The following is a 27738-nucleotide window of genomic DNA, read 5'->3' as shown; positions in this document are numbered from 1 at the left end:
GGAATTCATAAGAAAAGTCCAGCTGGTAAAAGAAAAAATATCCCTAGGTGCATTTCAGAAAAAGCTCTTCAAGTAGGCTTTACAAGTTATACTGTATATGACATATCCATATTGCTAATTCTGAATTTTAAAATTCAACCTGTTTGCTGAAACAGGTTGGATTACTCTTCTTTTTTGTGATTCAGAAACCTTTCCTTATTCTTTCCATCATATTTATGCCTTTGGTAACAAATTTTCTTATAAAGAAGTAACACCCAGAAACACTTTTTCATTAACTGAAGTATGCTTGTACTTCATGATTTCTATTTACCATAGTACCTGACTCAAATTTTGCATGAGGGCTACCCTTCCTTGACATATTCTTCATCCGCTACTGGTGGCAACCAGCCAGTCTTACTGGAGTGGCTTTTCATTAGGTGTAGGTACACTCAGGTACTGTTTACCCATCTTGGGTCATACTCAGAAGGAAAGCAGAGTATGCATTTAACCAAAAAGAAAATATACTGGCAAAATCTAGCTAAAACACACAGTAAAGTTCCACTCATTTGAACCGGAGAGTTAAACACCTTTTTAGCTCTGAAATGAGTGGGACTAACAGTGCAATCCTATGCATGTTTAGTTAGAGCAGAAAGTCCAAATGTATTCAGTACAGCTTGCTTCTAGGTTAATGTGCATATGACTGCAGCATGAAAGGGAATAATTTTGGCTGGGCTATGCCCTAAATAAATTATACTTTAAGTATTATAAATCTCATGTACAGTTTTCCAGATCCTAAGAACAAAACAAAATTCACATATAATTTTTTAAACATTATTAAAGTATGCCCACAGTATCTAAAAGCTAGAAGCAACCCTCCTTTTTTACCAGCTTCAAAAGTGACACTTCCCAGATTGATTCTCCAAAAAGAGAAAATGGTAAAACTGCCTAGTAGCCCCCAAATTGTAGCTGTCCCAAGTAGCCCAATGAATATCCAGGTTGGGATTGTTTGGAGCCTATTTTGTGACTCGTGAAGCTTATAATACTATGATTGTACATACAGCATTACACAAAATGTGGAAGATTAGTCATAACATAGGACTAAGGAGTTAAGAACTCATTCAACTTGTTATAATCCCTACATTCCTCCTCTCCATTTTGTAATTTGTCCTTGTAAATTATTTCTACTTCCTCTCAATTGTGATCACCAGGGAAAAAGCAAAGAGTGCATACATTCAATTTTATCTTTGCTATTTGCAATCCCCTCCTCCCAATCCTCTTGAGCACTGTGACTTATGGAATTAGTTAACAAGGAAAAGGAACAAAATGTCAGGTGCAGGAGTTTTCCCCATTTTTTTTTTAATGGAAACAGATTCTAACTGCAGCCAAGTGTTCCTCTTCATATGTTCAAGCTAAATATTCCCTTATGGCATCTAATAATTCTCCAAAATGCAAAGCAGAGGAGCAAGAATTTTATACCTCCATTAAAAGCAAACACTTTGAGCTAGAGCAACAAGGCTTTTTACAGGTAGAATTTCAAAAAGCTAATATTCCAAATGGAAAGCAGGAAATGTTTTACACCATAGTAAAAGTGCAAGCTGCAAATAACTACACACAAGATCAACATTTAACAAAGTCTAATAAAATAAACCACAGCCTGTGTACTGCATTTCATTTTTGGCAAGGAAGTAAGCATGCCCAGGCCCTTCCTTATTCACTGACATTAAAAAGGGGTCCCCCACTTTTAAATCCATTAAATCTTCTTTCCAAATGTAAACAACATTCATTTCTTGCAAAAGATATACCAACCTCGCTGGCATATATGCACAAATATCTGAGCATAATATTACAATTCAAAGTCAAATAAAATGAAGATCAGAAGACTTAAAAAAAAGTAGACCCATCTAATAAACAAGCATTTCAGACTTTTGTCCAACTAACCACAAGATCACGCTTGATAATCCTTCATTTTTAATGGAACATAAATGTATAGGCATAGAAGAAAACAACCCACAGTGAAATACACTACTAAGAAAGCAAACTGAGAAGTAGGGATGGTGATAATGCTGCATTTCCAAGGTACGCAGAACCAGAACCAGAATGGAATCACAGGAAGCACTAAAATGCAACTAGAATTGCCTGCTACTAAACCATCAAAATAATAATAGAAACAACAAGAATTTAGTATTAACTTACTCACTGCAGAAGTGCCTTCTGCATTCTTCAAATAAAAAAAAACATCTAGAACACTGTTATAGAAAAATAAATCTAGCAGGAATAGAACACCACTTTCAGACTAAATGTGCCTTATGCATGCCACAACAAGAAAAGTTGTAGAATGCCAGCTCACCGAGGCATGCATTCTGATCCATTCCTAAGGGACAAAAAAAGGAGCATTTACCTGTAGGCATATTTCCATAAAACACTTAGACAAAGAAAGTGAACAAACATGGTATAAGCAATGAAGAGTTCAAATAAAACTTGTTACTTACCCTGCAGTATGCACCATGATCTTCTCACACACCCCTAGTAATTCCAATACACTGACAGTCTGAAAGAGTAAAAACTCGGAAGCCCAGGAGGCAGCAAAATGAAAGCTCCCCAAGGCAGAAGTTGGCAAGAGACTGAGTTGAAACCCATGCCCAAGATGCTATGTACTCTTGAGTCTATCTTTAACTTGTAAATGATTTGGTTTCACATTCCACCGAAGTCCTGCTGGCAGATGCATTTACGAAGCTTACCAATCACAAGCACTCAGATCCACTCCCTTTCTCTCCTCTCCCCCACCCCTTGTCACTCCACCCCCCTCACTTTCCTTCCTTTGCAGAGCCTCACACAGCTGCTGCTTTTGTGGTTGTTGTTACCTGTCTCTGCAAGATGAAAGGAGGCACTCTCACTGATTCTTGGTGTGTGAGTACAGACTGAAATTGAAGTTCTCTTGCCATGTGTCCCATTCAGACATACTCGCAGTTTTGCAGCCAGGAATAAACTAGCTTCCAAACTTGGCTGCCCAGGAAAGGAATGTTCTGCAAGTGACATTCCTGAGAGCCTGCAGCAACAGAGCACAGGAGCTATCTGGCCTTAAGAACACACATAATTATGTACTCTACATCAGGCAGCATATATAGATCTGAATGAAAAGAATAACACCCTCTCAATTTCACAACTGAATATTATAAAAATGAACAAACTATATTTATACTTGGACCCCAAAGTGCCATTTGAGGGCATTCTGTCTTGGAAAGAGAGATCTAAATAAATGAACAAACAATCATGTATGTTCATAAGTAAGTGCCATTTACTTGAATGAAACTTATTTCCACAAAAGTGTTGCTTTAGACTGCATTGAGAACATTAACAATGTATTGTATATGCAGCATTGATACTACATTCACCATCTCCAAAAAGGCATTCCCTTCATATATTATGTGAAAGCTAATGGGATAGATCTTCTCCTTATCTGCAAATCTGGTAAGTACCCAAATTAAACAATAATTATTATTTTGTTTTTATTTTTTAAAAAACGACTAGTGAGTTAATATGGATTAAATTCTGAACTGAGCAGAAGATTTTAATGGAATTAACCACTTAGATTCATTATGTCTAAAGTAAAAAAAATTAGCAATTAGAGATATTAGCTTCTGTTTGATCTATCTGCTATAAATTTGTCTGATCATTCCTAACGTCAAGTACTGTAAGTACACAGTAATTCACCTTTGGGCAAACAACCGAGCTGGGAAAGCTTAAGCTTTACAGTTATCTAGTCCTCTCCCTAGCACTTTAAGAAGAAATATTAATGGCTTTAGAAAACAGGCTGGTGCAGAAACATCAGGGAAGGATGCCAAGTTGATTTCCAAGAAAGAAAGCTGAAATCTAATACTCTTGCCAGATCTAATATTAGTTAATGACTAAGTGTGCCTGTTCTGGATGTGGAGAAAGTAGACAAGGATAATATTTTCTCCCTCTCTCATTCTAAAATGCTACGACCATCCAAGGAAGATAAATGGTTGAGATTCAGGACATATACCTTTACATGAGGGAAAATTAAGCTGTGGAATTCACTACTACAAGATGTAGTGATGGCCACTAATTTGGACAGCTTTTAAAGGAGATCAAAAAATTAATGGTGGACAAAGCTGTGAATGGCTATTAGTCAGAATGTCTATTACCCTCACCAGCAGAGGTGGTATGCATCTAAATACTACCACTTATGAGGTAACACCGGCTATAGTTTTTTGTGCGTTTTTCAGGCTATGTGGCCATATTCTAGAAGAGTTTATTCCTGATATTTTGGCAGCATCTGTGGCTGGCATCTTCAGAGAATGCTGACCTGGAAGAGAGTGGATATATATATATATATATATATATATATATATATATATATATACACACACACACACACACACACACACACACACACATATACACACACACTGTGTGACCCTGGGTCTGGAGGAATTCCATGTTCCAGGGTCACACAGTGTGTATACACACACACACACACACACCACCCCTCTCTTTCATGCCAGCATTCTCTGAAGATGAGATGCTGGTGAAATGTCAGAAATAAACTCTTCTAGAACATAGCCACATAGCCCGAAAAACCCACAAAAAACTATGGATGCCGGCCATGAAAGCCTTTGGCTATATTTATAAGGTGTATACGAAATATAGATGAATTTCATGTTTAGATGGGAACCATCTCCAAGATATCCCATTATGTATATGTAAACATTCCAAAATGCAAAATCCAAAACACTTTGGATCAGGGAGATTCAACCTGTAAGCACTAGCAGTCCATCTCCTATTGGCCTCACCCAGCAGGCAGGGTACACCCCAGCCCAGGGTTCCTAGCCAGCCATGGGGAATTAGTTTGCTGGCCAGGAACAGTTTGGGTAGAATCAGTTGTTTAGGGGCCCATTTCTAACACTGGCTGTGAGAAGATGTTGGACTCCATCAGTGAAAGAGACAGAATGCTTTTCTTCTGTATACCATCTGCTGAATCATGTTTCACTAATAAAGGTTATTGAACAGCATTAAGGAATTAAAAGTCATTGAATAGCATTAAGGAATAGCATTAAAGTTGAAACTACACCCAGTTGACAGTATGTATTATCCAACTCTACTCGTCACCTTATCCTAGCATTCCTTTCCACTTGATAATTTTGCAGGTGATCTCATGGGGTTGTGTAAAGCTATTGCCTTCAACTGACAATTCAATAACATCCAATATATAATTCTGCAGGGATATATGACTTGACCACAGTCTAGGCTGCACTAAAGCATACTTTTGTATAGACATGTATATGCTGGAAGCAAGCTAGAATGCCATTAGTTCTGAAACCAACACAAGCTTCTATTTTGCCTTTAATAAATATACATCAGATGAGTTTTAATTCTGTTAAAAAAAAGCAAATGCATGTTCAGCTGTAGATTTTCTCATAGCACACATTTGTGTAAGTGCAGAAGGCACAAGCATCAAGAGGAAATGTAAACCAAATGAATTATTCGGCTCCTTTAGCTGAAGCCAGTAAAAATATAAATTTACAGTCTTATTCATTCAAAACATGGCAAAACATTAGTATTTTACAGCGACTCAAGTTCTGAAATTCTACCAAAAATAAAATTTTAAAAACCTCTCTGCAGATGGTAGGTGTTAGTAATGTTTGCAATGAAGCCAGTGCAGCACTTAGGTCAGCTGGAAATGCACACAGGGACAAACCTGTGTTCAGAACCAGTTTAACTGCAGACAAGTCTAATAGCTGCTGTTGATTTATTTTGCTTGCTTACTTTTGTTTGTTGATCAAAAGACTTTGAAACATTTTGAAACAGCAGTATAAAAATGCCATGTACCCTGAGTACTTCACATTAACATGGAAAACAGCTCAGTATTTTCTAATTGAATCTATTATAATGGAGAGGACCTAAACTTTATAAGTAACTAATCCATGTCACCAATTTGTTGCTAATTCTACTTCTTGACTGTAATCCAGCTCCTTTGGCAAGAGCCATTTCTTCTAAAAGGCCCAAAGAGAAACTATCTAACAATTTAAAGATTTGTATATTGGTAGGGAAAGAAATACATGCTTGTCTGCTAGTAACTATTTCTTCCATGTCTGCTCTCATTTCTGTAAAACTTGCTTGTATCTTATGTGAGAGAAGGTTTGATAAATAAAAACAGCAAGAAGTACATCTACTGCTTTTTCTCCCTGGAAGTCTCATACATACTAAACTTGTAATTCAGAGACTGCCAACGTTTATTTGCGTTCCATTCCCTGAAAGGACTTGTAGTGAACTGCAATTATTAAATGCCTTTTCTCTCTGTTCCCTGTTTCCCTTTATATGTTGTCTTCACAGACTATTAGGCTTCAATGGGGATTTGTCTTTGCTTAATCTACAACAAGAGTGGGGATCAAACAGTCCTCAAGACATTGTACATTTCAGTTCCCAGCAGGCCTCACCATTGGTTATGCTGGGTAAAGTTGCTGAGACTTTACAGTCTCAACTATATCTGGAAAGACACCTAATACTCACTCCTCAGCATACCTTTAGAAACACCACAACCAATATATCCTCCTATATTTCACCAATAAAAACTGGGACATGTGTAGCCGAATGACAGTAGAAGCAAAAGTTATCAATGAGGAAAAACAGATGCTGCAGAAGCTTGCTTTTGCCTGAGCTACTGGAAGGGCAAGATTCCCTGCCTCTCCTCTCCCCTCAATTGAGTTAACAGAACATAGACTACAATTGGCCATCCACATCTGCAGGTTTGACCTTTGCAGATTTTATTATTTGTGAATTATTTGCTGCCACCTCCGCTGCTGCCCTAATGTCATTTTTAATAGGAACTGTAAGCTTTGTGAGACTGAGAGACTGTGAACATGCGGCAAGCCTTGTAAATCCCTATTAAGATGGTGTAGGGCAGTCATGAAAGTGGTAGCAAGCCCCACCAGCTGCCTGCTTATGTCTTGTGAAGGAACCCCACCTCATTGAACGCATCTAGAATGGGTTGAATATGTAGAATATAATTTTGTGTCTCTTTGCTTTGGAGGGGGGGGGGGCTACAAAGATTCATGGTTTTTCCACTTTTTGCAAGGGTCCTGTGCCCCTAACCCCAGTGAATGTAGAAGTCTGACTGTACAGTGGACTCTTGTTATACGCTGGGGTTTGGTTCCAAGATCCGCCGTGGATAACAAAATCCGTGGATGCTCAAGTCCCATTAAATATAATAACATAGCAAAATGGTGTCCCTTATATAGAACATTTTCAAACCATGGATGCTTGAATGCATGTATAAAAAAATCTGTGTATAAGAGCGAACTGTACTTTTTAACCAGGGGTCGGCAACCTCCAGCCTGCGGGCCGGATGCGGCCCGCGGAGGCCTGCCAACCGGCCCCTGGTGCTGTTGCCACCGCCACCACAGTGGCGGCGGCCGCCCGTCACGGCTTTTCGCCGCTCTGGGCGCCGCCATTTTGGGCGGCAAAATGGCGGCGCCCATAGCGGCCTCTGGGGCTATGGGCGCCGCCATTTTTTCACCCAAAATGGTGGCAAAGTCTCGCGCGACCTCGCCGCCCATGGGCGGCGCCCAGAGCAGCAAAAAGCTGCGACGGGTGGCCGCAGCGGCAGCGGTGGCAGGCCTCTAGGAGGCCCGCTGCTGTCTCTGGGGCCCTCCAGGAGGGCTCCGAAGGTGGCAGGGGGCCTCTGGTGGGCCCGCTGCCATCTCTGGGGCCCTCCAGGAGGGCTCCGAGGGTGGCAGGGGGCCTCTGGGAGGCCCGGTGCCGTTGCTGGGGCCCCCACCAGCTTTTTTGCCGGTCTCTGACGGGGCCTGGGGCCCCGTCAGGGGCCAGCAAAGATGGGGAGGCCTGGCTCCCGGAGGGTGGAAGCTCCGCCCCCAGCATGCGGCCCTGCCCCTGGAGGGTGGAAGCTCCACCCCCTGGCACAGCCCCGCCCCGGAGGGTGGAAGCTCCACCCCCGGCATGCGGCCCTGCCCCGGAGGGTGGAAGCTCCACCCCCGGCACTAGAATCTTTCCCTGAGAGTAAAAGTGCAATTAGCGCTCACAGACCTGGAAATAAAACCCAATGAACTGAAGGGACTTACTTCAGAACAGACATGGATAGGAACATCCTATAAATAGCAAAAGTCACTGCTCTTTTAGGGCACTCAGAATCATTTGTTCAAGGCAGCTGCTTCACTATACCCTGTTCATGTGACTAAACATTCAGTTCTAATAAGATGGTAACACCTCTTGAATAATCAATACCTTTGTTTGCGTAATAAAATTGAGTTATAACCTAATTCAAACGAATCATTCAAGGAAGTGTAGCATGCATGAAACATCAGATTATGTGGCACTAATTCTAATTCCTCAACAGGCCAAACATTCACATTTCCACCAAATGTTCATTTACTGTCTGTGTTCTTTCAGTGAGCTCAAGCAAAATATTTGTAGAACTCATCACTATTCATTTAACAACCTTCTGTCTTAAAGTAACAAACCACCCTCAGATTTTACCCACAATTACATGTGCAGATTAGAAAAATCTCTCCACACAAACTAAACATTGCTTCCCTGTGGACTACATAGATTCAATGTCTCTCCAGGATAACCTACATCATATAAACCAGTGCTATTTAAGGTACTTCATGTGGAGGATCAGCAATATTTTTTTTTTTACATGTGCAAGGGACCAGTACTGTTATCTACCCCACTGGCTACTGTTTCTTTCCATGCAGTTTGCCAGAGACCACCATTCTGAATAGCAGTGATATAGATTATTATAATACACTTAAATAATAATTTTCATTAAAAGTTGTTAAATAATAGAAGAGATGCAAGCATCCTTCTATTTATACAAGGAGCCAGTTCAAGTGTAACATGAAATGATGCATTCCTAATACATGGACAAGCAGATATGGGGAACATAAATTCCTTTTCTTCCTCCTTTTTCACAGCAGCAAGGAGAACAGAGGTTTCTGTTTTAAACAAAGCATGGTTTCCCATTACATTTGAACATTGTGAGCTGCAGATTTTTAAAACTTCATTTGCTTTAAACAAACCAGTATCAAAAATGGTTTCTGATTTTACTTACTAATTTCAGGGAAAGTACATGTTTTTGAGGTTCAAAGGCAACAGAAAATTATGAGTATATTCATCAATGCACTTGTGCAATGATTAGACATGCTTTACTTAGCTCTGTACCAGTTTAGTATTGGATCCTAGCTTATTATCCTGGTTTGTTAATCGGTAGTAAGCCAGGGTTTCCTGCTTCAAATGTAACTAGGAATGGTGGCTTAATGTAACCCAGAATCTCTGTACTGGAACTAATGGAAAAAGTGAAGAGCAAAAGAATGAAAGGCTTGTACAGCCATTTTATTCATCCACATATTCATAAACAATGGTTTTTAAAGCTAAAGGTGAATGTTCAAATACAGCCTATGATTTAGAGGAAATGAAAGCTTTTGGTCTCTTTGGTGATATAAAGGTGAAAGACATGTGAGGTGAGAGTCTGTGAGTATAAGGCCCAGTACACGTTGCCAGGACACGACGTCTTGGCAGAGATAGTAGGGCTCAGGACGGTGCACCAACCGCACGGTCCCGAGCCCTACTACATGCAGGCGGCACCATTACAGCACTGCTCCACCCACATGGGGTGTGTGCATGGCATGTGGGCATCACAGTGCCCATACGTCATGCAAAGGAAGAGATGTTGTAAGGGCTGTGACATCCCAAAAAGGAGCCACTCTAGGCAGCTCCTTTTTTGGTCTGCAGTGTTGCTGGGCAGTTTGGTTGCTATGGCAATGCTGTGGACCAAAAATGGGCACCTACAGACTGTCCCTAAGTTCTACCATCATTTGTCCACATAATGGAAAACCATGGTTTTTATTGCATCTATAAATTTGTACTTATAGTTAAAGTGGAAATTTAGATAACAGTGTATTAAATTGTGCTGTACTTGGTTTGTTGGAGCAAGACGTTATGAAGCCTTATTGATATTGTTAATTTGCCTTTGAGTCGACCCCAGCTTATAGAGACCTCATGGATATGACATCTCCAAGATCCCATATCCTCCACTGCTCTGCTTGGGTCCTGCAAACTCAGGCTCTTGATCTCCCTAGTTTAATCTAGCCATCTGGTGTATGATCTTCCTCTCTTTCTGCTACCTTCTACCTTGCCTAGCAGTGTTCTCTTTTCCAATGACTCATGCCTTCTCATGATGTGGAAAGGTACAACAGCCACAATTTAATCATCTTGGCTTCCAGGGAGAGTTCAGGCTTGATGTGTTCTTGGACCCATTTGTTTGTCTTTTTTGGCTATCCTCAGCACTCTTCTCCAGCACATTTCAAATGAGTTTATTTTCTTCCAATTTGTTTTCTTTACTGTCCAGCTTTCACATCCATACCTGGTGATAGGGAATACAATGGTTTGGACAATTCTATCTTTAGTGTTCAGTTGTATATCTTTACTTTTTAGGCTCTTATCTAGTTCTTTTATACATAGTTGCCTTTTCTGTTTCTTCTGGTTTTTTGACTGCAGTCTCCATTCTGGTCAATATTTGACTATTTTGATTTCCTTGTTATCTAGGTTTAAGTGTCCTTAGTAATTATTCCAAATATATGCTGTTTTCCATTACTAGTATGGTGTCATCTGCATATCTTAGATTGTTGAAGTTTCTTCCTTCTATCTTCACTCCTCCTCCTTCTGAGTCCAACCCTGCTCTTCTTATGATGTTTTCTGCATACAAGTTGAACAAACAGAGTGACAGTATACAGCCTTTCCTGACTCCTTTGTCAATTGGGAACCATTCTGTTTCTCCTTATTCTCTCCTGGGGGTCCTGCACCACTGTCTGAGAATAACTGTATTAAACTAAGCTAATGTGGCTTGGATTTAACTACTGGAATGGAATAATCCTTTGGCTAAATTCTATCAGTTAGTGACATAGATCACCTTGAAATTTCTGGAATCAAATTTGTTTGGACATTCCCTTTAAATCAGTGTTGAATAAGTGGAAAATAATAGAGGGGAAATGGAGACCCCATCTGACCGTACCTATTTGTTTTATATAGTTATTGTTTGAGACCTTATTAGGAGGGTACTGGCAGGTATTTATTCAGAAACTATAGATTCAGAGGAATTAGAAAACGTAATGAAAAGGAAGAAAATCTAAGGAAATTTTAAGTATTGTTATAGTAAAAGATGTTCTTCCCTTTTGCTGTCATGTCCATGTTGAATGTGAAAGTTAACCACATGCTGCAGGGAATGCAACAGAAAATCTTTCCCCATTGTTTAGAAATCTGTGCTGTCTCTTTCTACAACAGGCAGCTTATTAAAGATAATGATCTCATTTTAAGATAAAGATGGATGTTATGATTAGCTGCTTTACTCTTTTTTTAATGCTCATGAAGCCATCCAAGCACAGTTGCTTACAGCAATAGACTGATATGTTATATAATATACTCAGTAAATACTTCACATTCTGTGGGTCATTGCAGACTTCAGAAGGAACAAAGCCTATGATTCACAGTAATGCTGCAATGGATTAAAAGAGGAATTTAAAAGTCCCACTACAAGCAAAAAAGGGAACAATGGCTCACACAAGACAACTATCTGTGGTAAGCTTAACACACTGTCACTACATATACCATAAACTCATTGTAGGGTTAAAAAAAAATAACAGCCATTAGTCATCCACAAATAATACCAAACAAGTTTTCTACACTTTCCAAAAAACTGTACATTTTAAAAGAGAAGCAATGCACTCCCTGTGCCAGATTTGTTTCCTGATAATATTCATTTTGTAATAACCTGGGATGCATTTTTAAAAGTGCCCAACATACTGTGAACACAGCATCCATACAAAGGTATCCATGCATATATGGAGGGTGTGTTCTTACAGGAGGGTATATCTAAAGGAACCTTTGAGTAGTTAAATCCAAGTCATACTGAGAGAGAGAGACACATACACACATATTTTAGCAGCCACAATATGCAATATCACCTGGATCTATAGATCATTTCAGATCAGATGTTCTTACCAAAAGGCACAGGAAATTCTCATTGTATGTGCCCTATCTGACTAGGGTTCTTCCGAACTGACATCTCCTAATTGTGCCAAACAAAAGGTAGCTGTATCTATTGAGTATGGTTATGCATGAGAATTTAGATCAGAGATATGGTACAGTAAACTGTTGTAAACTGTCTGCAACCAGAACGTTATACGCATCAAAATGGAAATGAAATGAATGTCAAAGTATAATGTCTTGGCTATTGAAATTATATCATTACTTAGAGACAGACAAATGAACACATTTGTTAAAGGATAAATCTTTAGACAGATTTAAGAAGGAATTAGAGCCTTTGATTTCTTATTTCAGAAAAGAATGGGGATCAGAGTTCGTTATAGGTTTGGAATGGAGTCATTTATAGTACTGACATTATATGTGAAAAAATGACAAAAAGTATGTGTTTATAAATATGGGGTCATAAAAGAAGTAGAATTTATGAAGTAGAAGGTATAACCAGAAAACAGGTGGTAGATTAATGTAGGTGGTTTTGAATATTTGTATATGTATGCATGACATCTTGGTCTGTGTTTTTGTTTGTTTTTTTAATGTATGAGAACTAATAAAATATTTTTTTAAAAGCAAACAAACAAAAGGTAGCTATTGTGTCTTTTCTCTTTGATTTGTTTGGTTTGAAATTCTGAAAAAAACAGAATGGTTACAAACAGAAAAGGCATCACTGAGAGCTCCCATGAAATAAAGTGGATGAAGTGGAAGATCACATGCTTTGTTTGGAAGCCTACTGTGGCAAGACAAGTTTATAGTTGGTAGAGAGAACTGGGGCAGTATGTATGATCTAAACACAAAATGAAATATTGTAGTTATAAGCCAAATATTACAGACATCTTATTCGCATATGAGCTCATTTGCTCAATGGCAGGCAAGTATGTCTCTGCAGTATGAACAGCTCATCATTGTATATGATATGAATCCTTCACTAGACCATATATACTTTAGTAACAAAGAAGGCAACATATATGAGCCTAAGACTTGTGATTAGGAAGAGAGATGAGGCAGCTGAGGCAGCAAAGGAAGGAAGAAGGCCATAGCACAACAGTAAAGTGCACATTTTGCATGCAGAAAACCCATGGTTAAATCTCCAGGTGGGGTTGAAAACCCTACAGAACTGCAGCTTGTTGACTGAGCTAGATGGAGCAGCAACCAAATTTGACACAATAGAAGGCATCCTCTTGTGTTCCTAGGTGAAAAATTCCAGATGGTTTTGCCTTATGACATTTTGAGGACATAACCCCCCCCCCCCCCCCCGGCAATGAATACCTGTTTCCCGTCAACCTACTGGAGGTTATGTCTATGATTTGAATATTACATTTTTCTGAGACCGGAACAAGTGCAAATTCTTAAGCATGTATTAATCAGAAGTAGGTTCCACTCTGTTCAATGGAACTTACTTCAAAGGAAATGTGCATACAAAGTAGCTACAAGCTTTTTTTAATTTGGGTTTCAAATGCTTCAAATAAACGCAGACCAAAGTTATTTAGCTTTAAAAATCTACTTGGTTGGGATTCTATCCTCCTTGACACATATAATGATAGGTGCAATTAAATAGTTATTTGTAAAGATCTAAACCAACATGCCTCATCTCCCCCAAGGGCAATTCAAGATGCATTGCTCACTTTTCCTCTGCTGCCATGAAAATATCCAAAACGTTTTAAGGCACTTTCATATGTGTGTATGTTTGTATATCTTAGCAAACTGAAAGGTATAAGTTCATTTCTTTCAACTTTGAATTTCAGTCTTATAGCAAATCCAAGACACCTGAAGATTCCTTCTCCTAGCTGTAGAAGTGATGACCCAGGGATTTGTGAATGAATACCACATAACCTTGACACATGGAACAGATTCGTTCAACAACTGTTCCCGAAAGATAGACCCACACAGATTGTCATGATGGTGAGGATAGTGTATGTGCCCCCCCTTGCACCACACAATTATAATATGATGATTTCATTTCAACTGCCATGGTTGCATCCTTTGGAATCTTGGGTTTTATGATTCACTGAGGCATTGAAAGTGAAATCATAGCACTGTAACTGAGGGGCTAAACAGACCATCTTGAGTTGCTGGCATGGGGGTGGCATCACGCTGGTGTCACGCTGCGTACCCAACCGCATGGTGGGGGCATTACAGTGCTCCGTTGGTGCAGCGTTTAGACACCCTGTGTCAAAGGAGCATTGAAAAGCCACAGCAGCAAAGGTGCCTTTTTGCCGGTGCTAAAAGGAGTGGCGTTTTGCTATTCTTTTTAGTGCTGACAAAGCGCCAGATCGGGGCAATGGTATGCAGTTGCTGCAGCCCTGATCTGATGAGGAAAGGGACAGTGGGACACTGCTTCAAAGGGGTGGTCTGTTTTGCCCCTGAGTAAAGTGAAATGGTCCTTAGTCTCCAAATATAGGCATATTCCAGCTACATTTAAAAGGAAAAAAAGAAGGTGTCATGATAAATCTAGAGACCTCTGATTTTGAGGCACATTCAGCAACCAAATAATTAAACATTTATATCTGCTATTTTATAGAAATTGTTTTCCCCAAAGAAAAAACACCCAGAATAAATTTAAAAGAAAGGCAGTTTTGGCAACCCATAGGTGACATTCTGTGATAGAATACGCATAGGTGTGATAAAATAAAAATGCATACAGCTGTCAAACAAAACATTTTTCAAAAAACTAAATTAGAGTTTTGAATTTTAAAACATAACATCTCATCTAACACTTATATATTGATACCAAACTACTTTTTAAAAAACTGACCTTTCAGTGGAGCTATAAACATTGCCCTTTATGAAAAACCATACTGTTTTTTCCTGAATGTTCAAGGTGGCAGCTTCCTGCAAACAAGAGTAGACAGTATATTCACTCCTCATGCCAGTAAGAGTTGTATCAGATTACAAAAAGGAGAGAGTGCTGTACATTTGAGGCCTTCTGCTATCCAGAATAAAAGAGTGCTCTGATAACTTCCCCTCCAGGAAGAACAAAAGAGAACTGGAACACAGAGATATTTAATCTCTCTCTAGGGCAATACAGCTTCCCAGTAGCAAATGACAAAGTCACAACCTAGCCCTAAAAACGTAACTCACATTCCCAGGAGTTTGTACAGTTAACTTTTATTCCCAGCTTTGTTTTCTGTTTCTTCCATTAGTTATTTTCAGTGGCACATAAGATGTAAACAACACATTTACTTCTTTAAATCACCAGATTACTGATCTTTTCAGCATGGTTTTAGCACCATGAAAAACCTGCAGCATTATAAAGAGGGTAGTTTATGCACTTTTATGGTTCACTGCTTTTTTTGTGGGGGATGAAACCCACATCACCACTGAACTGTATTTCTTAGGAAAGCAATAGGTTTTCCCTGGGTAATTTAGTCATCAGTACTCAGTAGACTTTGAAGAAGTTACTTTTTGAACTGTGATTCTCAATGGACATGCTATAGTCCAAAAATGGAGGGACTTTTCAAAAGGCTAGTATTCAGATACTGCTACAACCAAAACAATTCCAGGATCTTTGGAAGGTGTTCAATGGGAGAGACAGAGTAGCCTATCTTTCCTCAACTTGAACCATAGGGGTTTCCAATTAGATGAATATATGCACTATATCTTTCATCAGGGAAGAATTCTACTTCCATTTCTCAACACTGGTTATAAAGGAAGCAAGTACTGTTTACACTAGATCAGGAATCTTAGGAGGAAAAGTGAAGGAAATATTTTCCTATTCACCCCAATCCAGGCAGTGTCATTCTCACTCTAACTTGCTCCACACTCTAATTTATTCTCTGATTATCTAATCAGAATTCAAGGTTGAAATGAATTAATGCATTAGCACCTTGAGATAAATTATCACATAAAGGAAAAAAAAAGATCTTGTTGATTATCTGCTGGGTCTGAGATCTATGGAAGACCAAATACATTGAACTTTGCGACGGACTTTCCTAATGACTTTGAGTGAATCGCTGTTCTTTATAGGTAGGTACAATATTCCTCCCCTTCTCATTTGTCCTCACTCTGACATCAGTCCCCTAAAATCAGCCTTTTATCACACCTTTCCCTTCAGAATGACTACAGTTAAAACTTTAAAGACAATGAAAATGATAAAATGCACCACAAAATTGATGAAATTCCAAATTCAGTATGTTCAACAAATTGAAGACATATTACAGAAAACAGTAACAACAAGAAGAACAATTAGACTATAATAATCCAGTCTGACACCATTTTGACTGCCATGGCTCAATGCTATGGAATTCTGGGGATTGTAGTTTTATGACACAGTCTTCTCTGTCAGAGAGCTCTGGTGCCACAACAAGCTAACATTCTTAGAATTCCATAGCACTGAGCCATTGGCAGTTAACGTGGTGTCAACCTGGATCATTTCTGCAGTGTGAATGCAGTCTAAACAGTATGATACTGTTTTTAGATAACATCCTCAGTTGTAGCATCCTAAAAATTATTGGCAACATTTATTGTACACAAAAGATTTTCCAAAGAAGGCTCCCCCATCACACATACATACAGAGAGAGAGAGAGAGAGAGAGAGAGAGAGAGAGAGAGAGAGATTAATTTAAACATTATTTGTTCCATCTTCAAGCTATTTTCATTGTGTAGGATCAAAGTCAACTCTATTTGGAGCAAATCAGACAATCCTTCACTGAGACAGAATGTTTGTGTGATAGCATCTGGTATGACAGCAGATTTACTGAACCACCTGTTTGAACTCAAGCGCATAAAATTTCCAGTGGCAGTGACAAGTGCCTAGAATATCTGATGTACGTCCTGAAATTTGAAGATACATCTAGCTTCTATCAATAAGCAAAACCACAAAACGCCAAATGCCAAATGCCAAATGCCAAGTGACCTTGTAAGAAAAAAAGTACAGGGTGGTGCAACACAGATGGCATAATTAGCATTCTTTCTTGCTATGTGGGATAGAAAAGCATAAGGAGATACTAGTGAAAAGTAGAATTTCCTTTCAACAGCAAACTCAACTGAGGAGTTCTAACAACACTGTCATCAAGACAAGGACACTTCAAAAAAGAGAGGGTGCCATAAGCCTGCTTCAGAGAACCCAAAGGTTTGCCAAAGTACAAAACATGGGGGGGGGGGAGGGGGGGAGACAGGAAACAAATACTTTTAAAAACTTACAGTGAGGACCAAAGATGCTTACTGGTCACAGAATGCTGAGTGTTCACTGGAGAGAGGGGAGAATAGAAAATGGAGAAGAATGATAAGGGACAGAATGGAGCAACCAACAGTTAGACATGCAAGACCAGTTGGAACAGTGAAAAAGAGCTGAAAACTGAACTACGGCGTTTACTCAAAGAAATCCTTGAAATTATTTTTTAAAAATCCTTTAATGTACAATAACTGCTAGTGTCACTTGGTGGGAAATAATGACCCATCAAAGTTGTTCGCTCCTGAGTTCATGGTATCTTTCTATAATAACTAACCAGAGAAGAGCACTAAGAGAATCAATGTATACCTTGACATGAATCTCAAAGTCAGTATGTTTCTTTAGTTACTTTTACCTGTCATGAACAAAAAAGGCTAACTTCTCTGGAATCATAAACATACCTCTGCATAGCACCTATTTTGGGATTAGATGTGTTCCTATGATTCATCCAGCTCTTGAACATCCCCACTCTATATTTGGTATAAGTGGTACTCTATTGTGCTATCACTTGTCTACAGATCTTTCCATGAAATTTATTTAGTACATTTTAAGAATAGGACTTATTTATACACAACACATCCTTTTTGCAACATTTCCCATAATACCTTACCATTCAAAACATGAACATCAACAACAAAGCCTTTATTTGCATCTTATCTGTTGCTGTAAACAAATGTTTCAATGTGGTTATCAAGGCCTCTATATCAGAGCAGAAATAGTATGTGTACTTGAAAGAAAATAAAGAAGGTATTATAGATTTATCTTCTTCCTTTGCCTAAGACAACCTTTTTATGTTTTGCTGCCTTTCTGTTTCAAATAAAGACATAGGGAAAGAACTGTGCAATGATTTTTTTTCAGCTTTTCTAAGTTACACAAAAGACATCAAAACACAAACATTTACTTGCTTTTGCAGAGTACTACAGCAGACATTGTAAGAGAAGGCACCAGAACCTCAACTGTACTAGCTTGTTGATCTTGAGGAATCTAAATGATTGGAGCAAAATCATCTACCAGTTTTTAAAATAATTATTTGATGTTATAAAACAGAGTAAGGAATCTACAATGAACTTAAGTGTCTAATTGTGCAAGAGGGAAGAAGAATAAGACATATTGGCTAAACAGTGTAATACTACAGAGGTTTACTCAGAGATAAGTCCACAGAATTTAAGAGGTCTTCTTTTGAGGAAAGCATGTAGAGCAAAGGTAGACAACCTTGTCAGGTCTCAGGAACACAGTAGCCAGGTCAGAACAATCCCAGGTACTTGGACATTAGGGACAAACCTGATATGTAGGGAAAGCCCCTTCTGAAGTTACAGGAAAGGGCCCTGTGATGAAGGGTGATGTCACAAAGGACAGCCTTGTGACATAAAGCATGACATTAAGAATCAACCACTGTTGTGTGAAGTATGTCATTCAAATAAAAAACACCAAGTTTAAAAAATGAGGAAAACACACACACACACACACACACACAAGTTTTTCAAGCCATTATGCTCAGTCTGAGATTCCTGTTTCTTGCCCTGAGGACTGGAGAAGAAGAAACAGGACTTGACATCTGGAAACCCTATCTGCGAACTATTTTGCAGCCTCTGGAACCTATGGCAGGCTGCACCAAATCTACCAGTAAAACTTGAAATAACCAGAGGTCTGTTTCCAGTTTCAAAAATGATAATTGTAACTGAAAACATTGCATACATAGATATCATGTCTTGTTTGAAAGAAGAATTGCATTTCTTGGAGGCTTCTGGGAACATAATTCATTTTCCAGAGGCCCATAAAAACAGGCAAGTGTCTATGTGCCCTACAGGTCCGAAGCAGCTCATACCGATAGGAGAGCAGATTGTAGCCTGGCTCTGCATTTCACTTTGAAGTAAATAACCCAACTCTGCTAAAGGCTGCAGTCATATGCACATTTATCTGAAGGTAAGATCCATGAAACAAGTGGGGGTTGTGTCTGAGTAAACATGTATAAGACTATGCTGTTAGCCTCAGGAACTCTTGTGAAAAGTAAATCCTACTGAACTCCTTGGGAGTTGCTCAATGTAAAGGGGACCAGAATTGGGCTGCTGATCTTTTCAAACAAGCTGCATCATTTGTAAATAATGGAAGGACTTTTTCATTATTTTAATATTTTTTGCAAATTATTATAGCCTCAGAAAATATTGTTGAGCATAATTTGAATAAGGATATTTTATGAAAAAATTTGCTAGATTAACAAATTAATAACTCCAATAGCTTTGCTTGTGTACCACCTTAATAATTGCTAGGGGTCCACCCAAATTCCAACATATCTGTTCTCGATACCAAATCAACCAGGCAAGACTTAGAAGATAGATAAGAAGAGGAAAGTGAGTCTGGATGGAATCCAATGAGCACAGGGAGCATGTAGGGGCTAGTGTTCAACTTGTCAGTCACTACCCTTTTCTTTAGTACATGACTCAGTGGTTTGCCCTTCTAACCATGTGTTGTGATTGTCTGCAATTATTATCGTAGGCTCTGCTTATTATAGCAAAGTATTCTTTTCTCACAGAACCTTCTGTCCTAGTTGGTATTTCTTCTTAATGCCTTCTAATGAAAATGTAATTGGTGTTTCTAAAGCAAGACTGGGATTGTGTGGTCCAACAGATTTTTTTGGGGTCTGCAATTCCCATGAACCTGCCTAGCTTTATAAATAAAGGTTAATAATAATAATAATAATAATAATAATAATAATAATAGCACACCCAATGATAAAGATTATGGTAGTTGTACTCTGGAGGACTGCATGTTCCCACTTCTTGTTTTAAAGAAACATATAATTTTAAAAGTTTGAACATTTTCATTTTCATTAAAACAATAGATTCATGGAATACAGGTTCCCTTTGGGTTCCTCAAGCCCATCTGTTCTCAGAAGCAAGCAACCTATCTAAGATCTCTCTTAGTCAGAGATCTATTCATTTACAGGCACTACTGTGGATGGGTATGAATGTGTGTAAGTGTGTGTGTGTTTATGGGGGTTTTCTTAACTAAAATTCTCACCAGCCCCAGGCAGCATTGACAGTGGTTGGCACTTCAGTGTGCTGCAGTGATTTGAATGTTGGAGCAACACTCCAGGAAACCAGGGGCTTGTTTACATGGGTCAAATAAAAGAGTCTTCACAGCAACCTATCTTCATGATGCAGGGTCAATTTCTGATTTAACTGTGAACTATGTTCATGATGTAAGGCCAGTTCCACACTGAATCGGCCCTATCGCTCCCTTAAACTGTTTTTTAAAATTACTTTTCATTCTGGATTTTGCAGGAAAACCCAGAGCATTCCAGAGATGGCTGGTGGCTGTCTACATGTGTCTCCATTGGGTCACCCAGCACTACTGCTGTTGGTGCGAGGCACTCCCTCTGAGATCACAATGAGGCACCCAGCCATGTGATCAATGCTGGGTGCCTCGTTTCTGACCTCAGAGGGGGTGAATCATCCCAGCGCCAGCAGCATTGGACAGCATGGGATGTGCAGACAGATCAGTATAGTATACAAAGGTAATGAGTGAATCCAGGGCAACTCCAGGGCCAGAATACTCCAGTGGCAGCACAGAATATTTTGGCCAGTGTAGATGAGCCCTCTAATGAATTTCAACATGGAGAAATGTAAGGTATTACACTTAGGAAGTGGAAAAAATGAAATGCACAGATATGGGATGGGGGAAATCTGGCTTGACATCTATACATAGGAATCTAGGAATCCTAGTAGACCACAAGCTTACTAAAGCCAATGTGATTCTAGGCTGCATATATATATATAGTCTAGTGTCTAGTATCTAGATCAAAGTAATAGTACCACTCTATTCTGCTTTAATCATGCCTCACCTGGAATACTGCGTACACCAGAATTCAAAAAGGAGGTGGACAAGTTGGAGTGTGTCCAAAGGAGGGCTACCAAAATGGTGAAAGGACTGGAAACCATGCCCTATGAGGAGCAACATAGGGAGCTGGGTATATTTAGCCTGGAGAAGAGAAGCTTAAGAGGTGATATGAGAGTGCTGTTTAAACATTTGAAGGGGTATCATATTGAGGATGGAGAAAGCTTATTTTCTGCTGCTCAAAGGACTAGGACACAGAACAATGGATTCAAACTACAGGAAAAGAGATTGCACATCAACATTAGGAAGACCTTCCTGACAGTAAGAGCTGTTTGACAGTGGAACACACTCCCTTGAATTGTGGTAGAGTCTCCCTCTTTGAAGGTTTTTAAACAGAGACCGATGGCCGTCTGTAGGGGGTACTTTGATTGTGTGTTTCTGCATGGCAGAGGGTTGGACTGGATGGCCCTTGAGGTCTCTTCCAACTCTATGGAGCTTACCACACAGGTCCTCCTGGGTCTGTTCTCAGAATGGAATGGAAGGAGCAGGAATGAGTGCGGAACGAGTGGGGGACGGATTTTACCGCACACACCAGTCCCTCATTCGTTCCATTCCCCCTCTCTTCCATTCTCAATCCGTTCCAGAGGGGGCAATTTTTGAGAACTGTTCAGGACAGTTCAGAACTGGAGTGTGCGGTAAAATCCATCCCCCACTCGTTCCATTTCCTGCCGGGCTGTTCTGAGAACGGCCCACAAGCCCAGTGCGGTAAGCTTCTATGATTCTATGATTCTATTCTTAGTTTAAACCAAGAACTGCCAGTATGTGGCTATCAGGGTGCTCCTTTCAAGACTATAATCTTCCTAAAGTGGCTTAGATAAAAGAGTAAAACAAAATATAGAAGTTTTTAGTGATTTTTGGGGGGCTATGTGGCTGTGTTCTGGAAGAGTTTATTCCTGATGTTTTGCTACATCTGCAGCTGGCATCTTCAGAGAATGCTGGCATGGAACTGAGTGGAGTATATATTCTGTGTGACCCTTGGTTGAGAGGAAGTGGTTTACATGTTAATCTGTGTGTTGGTCTGTTGGTGAATGGCAAAGCCTCAGGGCGGGAAGATATGTGAGGACCATTTGTGTTTGTTTAATTAGTGATCCATTACCTGCTGGGAAATCCCTTGACCCTGGGCAGTATTCATTTGCAAGTGCTGAGTCTTAATTTTGGTGTTGTTCAGGACTGGTAGCCAAATTTTGGCTGAAAACAGACGGCCCTAAAGGCACGGTGTCATGCTGCCCCGTAGTGTGCCGGATCAGGGCTACAGCACCCCATGCTGCAACCCCAATCTGGCCTTTTCCTGGTGCAAATAGGAGCAGCTCCTTTTTGCACTGGTGAAAGGGTGCTTTTTGCTGTAGTGGCAGCATTTCTTCAGCATGTGGCATCTAAACACCGTGCTGCCAAAACTCTGCCCGCTATCTGGTTGGGCGTCATGGTGGTGCTGGCATGGGGGGTGGAGTTGGGGAATGCAGAGTACGGATGCTGCACCCCCAAACCACCCTGAAGCTGGTTCTTTTTGCAAGTCTGTACTGGCAGTTTCTTTACTTTCAGGGTTTCTTCTTTCCTGTTGAAGTTGTCCAAGTGTTTGTGGATTTCAATTGCTTCCCTGTGCATTCTGACTTGATAGTTGTTTGCACGGTCCAGAATTTCAGTGTTTTTAAATAGCATTTTATGCCCAGGATGGTTTATAACATATTCTGCTACTGCTGGTTTTTCTGGCTGACTCAGTCTGCAGTGTCTCTCATGTTTGAACACTGTGTTTGGTTGTTCCTATGTAAATTTGTCTGCAACTGCACGGTATGTGGTAAACTCCTGCAGCCGTGAGAGGGTCTCTGTTGTCCTTTGCTGAGTGTAGCATTTGCTGGATTTTCTTGGTCGGTTTGTAGATCATTTGGAGGTTGTGTTTCCTCACCAGTTTACCTATTCTGTCTGTGACTCCTTTGATGGATGGTAAAAATACGTTCCATTTGGGTGGTTGTCTTCACTTCTATGGGTTTTTCTTGATCTGGCAGCCCTGCTGATGTCTGAGCTGGCATAACCATTAGCTTGTATTGCCCACTCTAGGTGCTTCAATTCATCTTCCAGGAAGTGGGGTTCACAGATGCTTTTTGCCTGGTCTACCAGTGTTTTTATTGTGCTTCTTTTTTGTCTTAGATGTTGGTTGGAGTTCTTGTGTAGGTATCTGTCTCTGTGTGTAGGTTTTCTGTATACTGTGCGCCCCAAAGAAACTCCTTGATTAGATCCTAATACATCAATCCCTTGCCATCATACCTTTCCCTTGATGTTCTCCAGATGTTGTTGGACTACAACTCACCTAAGCAGCAGCCAGCCCATTACCTGAAGTATTAGATAAAGAAAGTGTTTACAAAATACACAAGTTATTCATTTGTTTCCATAAAAAGGAGGGAGGGAGTGAGATAAAAAAAGAATAGGTCAGAACCTTTAAGCCCAACTGGTTTTTATTTTAGTGTGAGCTTTCTTGGATACAAACCCAGTACTTTGGATGCAGCACTAAATGGAAGTGGGTTTATAGCCATGAAAGTTCATGCTAGAATAAAAAAACAGTCTTAAAGCTGCTGCCATGTTTCTTTTTTTCCCCTCCTGCTCCCTTTCTCACTTTTATGCTGCAAGAGACTAACACAACTACTTATTTGAAAACTATGATTTGCTATCAGGCTCTGTTTAAGGGGGAGGTTTATATTTTCAAAACCTTAAATGGTCTGGGACCTGAGTATCTCAAGAATCATGTTGCCTCTCCTGACACTCCATGAGCCTTCCTGACTTGCTGACATTTTAAAATATACTTTCAGCCAAGCTCATGCAGGAAATGGAACTGCTTCTGCTTTTGGTTCTGTTTGCAAACTGCAATTTTGCAGAAGACTGAGGCATTATGAAGAGAATTTTAAGGACTGATAATGCCCAAATTTGGTAACAGATCTAAAGGCAAACAAGTGTGACACAGGAGGCCAAGACTGCCAGAGAACTGGAAGTCTCTTGTAGATGTTGTGTGGAAAATACTCCAAAGCTGACAGTTTAGAATTTGGAAGCAGTTACATATGAATAAAATGAACAATTGCACTAAAATGAACAGTAAAATCTTTTTTCTCTTGAAACATTCTCCCAGGAGAAGTGTTGAAAGCCTCATTGTTTTAAGTCTGTGGCACATAACCTCTCGCTGTACACATGCATACACACATCCTAAGTATACAACACAAAACAAACAATCAAATGCCCACAGAGCTATGTAGAATGTACATCATAAAGTCCTTTCCATCTTGAATACCAGTGATTCATGCAGTGCTGTTTTTGGATGATGCCGTAATCTTAGCTCATTCAGACAGATAGCATACCACATAGTACAAGATGGTAATAGAAAGAAGAATGGATTTCTGTCATCTTTGAGTCGTTTATACACATGAAATTAAAGTATCCCTGCAGAGAACTCAGGGAATACGTTCTTTTTAAAGAAAGGATACAGGATATTGTCTAGGTCTGAGTTTCCAATTGCACTTGTAATGATGAAACAGTTGCACAGACTCAGTGCATCTACTCCAGGGAAGAGACAAATCTAGAATCCATCCAGCTCCAAACCAGTTGCAAAGCTGGAACAAACCACAGCACAGGGTAAAACCAGCATATTCATACTTCCTAAATAATGCGTCTGTCTATATAACTTGTGTGGAGGGCACTTTCGTTTTAGAGAACAGTGAGGCCTTCTTCCTTTGCCAAGGAATCTGATACAATGTAAGAGGCACGGGGGCTCCAAGGTTTTTTTGTTTTGTTTTGTTTTGTTTTACAGTGGAAGGGCACTCTGCTTGTGCTTAGCAAGACTCTTATATTCAGGTCAATTTAAAAGAAGAGACAGAGGTGATGTCCTTTAGGGAGAGAAAGAAGAGGGGAGGAATTTGAATTGCAAGAAAAGCAAAGATTAAAACCCCCCCACAATCCTTGGCTTTTACAAGGACTGACTTTGGTATTATTAGCAACCAGGTGTTCTCTAACTACTTTCAAGGCCTCTTTGAGAGAGCTGTAAATTACTGAGGTCCACCAGTCATACAATGGTAGCACAAGGCCAGAGAATAAGGCACTACATGGCCATAGAGAGCTGTGGGATTTGGCAGCTACTGATATAATTTTATAATCTACTAACTTAGGTTATGTCTGAGAAACAGTAAACTCCCAGACTTATCTAGGAAGAGCAAGACAGTGTATTCTTTTTAAATAAATGCACCCAAAACATTAAGGGCAATTAAGAAAAAAACAGACAATGCAGTATAACAGAAACAACAACAACAATAATATAAATGAGTAAAATAATTCCAGTAATAATTTTGCCAATATTTTGCAAGATATTTCTGCTTCTCTGGAGTGGGGAAGCTGTTGGGATTTCTTCTAATATCAGAGGTAAAGCAGAGTGGGTCTTCTCTCCTACATTTTCCCCACTTTCCTGGTTGCGAGCCATTCGCCTTTCCATTCTGCTTCTTCCCTCCTGGCCTCTCCCAAATACAGTTCATTAGATAGGCAACATAGAATGAGTATGCACACAACAGACCTCACAAAGTCCACAGAGTAAAATGAATGGAAAAAACTGTATGTATGTTTACAAACTGCATGTTGCTTCCAGCACACTCTACATCTTACCTCTGAAGTAACTAAATACACTGTTTCCCCAAAGACACAGTATAAATGGAACAATTGGCTGGCAAATCTAACCCCAGCAAAATCTATGGGTTGGGAGGCAGAGGACAGACAGTGGTCAGAATCCATTTGGTTAGCCCAACTAGAGTTAAAACCCATATATGGTGAGTCAGAACACAGGTAAATTCAAATGATTTAGGGGATCTATTCTAGTTGGGACTAACAGCTTGATTTAAGCCAATACTTATCAAGATCAGGCTGTGAAAACACACCTGAGACATCTTAGGAAAATCATGCAGGTTTCTCAGGGGCTGTGCAGACCACCACTAAGTGGCAGCGTGCAACCGTCTCCATCTTCGCCAGATTGAGGCTGCGGCAATCGCACGCTGCAGCCCTGATCTGGCCTTTTCTGGGTGCAAAAAGGAGCCACAAAACCCTTTTTGTATCCTGGCAGGGTGCCATAGCTGCAGTGATAGGGCTTTATGGTACTCCTTTGGCACTGCGTCATCTAAACGCAGTACTAGAGGAGTGCCATGATGCCACACACTGTGTGGTGTGGCACACAGTGTCACGCCACCATGGGGTGGAAGCGGGGTGTGCGTCTTATTACGCCATACCCCGACTCCACCCCCAGGTCAACTTTAATGGCCAGTCTGCACAGGCCCTTAGAGAAATTGTTCAAAGGCATCTCCACACTGAAGAAATAGTGGAGAAATAATGTCCTCCTATAACTATGATATATTTTCAGTGTTTTTTCTCAGCCATTGCTACCTTTCCACTGCTTTTCTTCTATTCTATGTCCCACCTGTTTTGTCATCTAGCCTATGCAGTCTGTGTGTGCTTGCATACTTATAATTAGCACATACAGTTTATTTATTTATTGCACTTCTATCCCACCTTTCTCCCAAAATGAAATCCTCTGAAGCAGCTGAGAGGTATTTTATTCATCTCAAAATAATACTTTAAAACAGTTACCCTTCTTTAATAAGATGCCTGGTGTGTGTTTTTAAAACAAAGTAACCCAATTAACTTCAAAGTTGTATGTTGGACCAATATACACATAATGAAGCTAAACAACTTTGCATTTCGCTAGTTTCCATAGTATGTCTGTATTAATTGCATTCTGTCACCAGTGGCTGATATGGAATGTACTTATGGAGGAACAAGATTTTTTTTTTTTAGCACAACTAGATTCACATTCTCTTCCGAGTGAGAGAAAGCCTATAGCAATTTTTCAAAAGATGTTGATGATTCAGGCACTTTTGGGCAGAACTACACACAAGTTTAAGTGTGTTCTTGTATCAACAGTGTGCTTTTAAAAAAAAATCATGGGGAGGGGTTATATAACTAATGGGATCAGAGCAAGCACGGAGAAGGAATAAGAGGGAATGGGGTCCCTCTTATCTGCTTTGGAGGGAACCCTAAAGAGGGACCACATTACCCCCCCCCCCCCCCCATTAAGCACCATTCATTGTCAGCCCTCCTGGCTGAAACTATTTTATGTATTTTAAAAAACACACAACTTTGCATGTTAAATGTAAACTGCAGGCAATGTGGCCCAGGAAATCATGAGAACCTTTAGTTTTAGAGTACAATTTTTCACCACCACCCTAATAATAATAATAATAATAATAATAATAGGATTTATTTATATGCCGCCCAATCACTGGGAATCTGGGCGGCTTACAACAGAGGGGATAATAGACGGTTTGATGCATTGTAACTAATGGGCCTGATCTAGCCCTGTCAACTAATTCCATCCCTATTGCCAAGGAAAGAATGAAAACAAGGATCTCCCAGGCTGAAAAGTCTGGTCAGATGGACCCCCTTGTGACCTGGCAGGCACAGGCTGTCAGGGTTGGAATGCAGCAGGAGATCTGCCCATTCCACTTCTCTCCAGCTCTGTGTGGGAATGCTCCGTTAATCTCCTTTTGCTGGGGGTGTGTGCTTCTCTTTTTTCATAACTCTGGTTTCTTTCCATAATTGGAAAACATTGT

The 27738-nt window shown here is 39.9% G+C and overlaps 1 protein-coding gene across 16 annotated transcripts in view; it reads right to left on the bottom strand.

Annotated features, from left to right (window-relative positions):
* Positions 1 to 27738, bottom strand: part of DTNA (dystrobrevin alpha) — a 293386-nt gene that overhangs the window by 232453 nt on the left and 33195 nt on the right. For 2 of the 16 annotated variants that reach the window (XM_089517253.1, XM_089517255.1), the window contains exons 1-2: positions 17194 to 17239; positions 14807 to 14883 (exon numbers count right to left, since the gene is read on the bottom strand). The exons of 2 other annotated variants lie outside the window; for them this stretch is intronic. Coding sequence is in view for 11 of the 14 variants with exons in the window: in XM_089517263.1 (XP_089373389.1) it covers positions 2469 to 2485 (17 nt within the window). In the remaining 3 variants the exon portion in view is untranslated. Of the gene's footprint in view, positions 1 to 2468; positions 2728 to 14806; positions 14884 to 17193; positions 17240 to 27738 lie in introns of those variants that run through there. 12 more of the 16 variants (XM_089517256.1, XM_089517258.1, XM_089517257.1 and 9 more) reach the window with 9 other exon arrangements.

This window comes from Sceloporus occidentalis, unplaced genomic scaffold (assembly GCF_023333645.1).
Source record: "Sceloporus occidentalis isolate IW3139 unplaced genomic scaffold, rSceOcc1.0.p SCAF_3, whole genome shotgun sequence".
Classification (NCBI taxonomy): domain Eukaryota; kingdom Metazoa; phylum Chordata; class Lepidosauria; order Squamata; family Phrynosomatidae; genus Sceloporus; species Sceloporus occidentalis.
The sequence above is the reverse complement of the archived record's forward strand: the minus strand, read 5'-3'. Positions and strand labels throughout refer to the sequence as shown.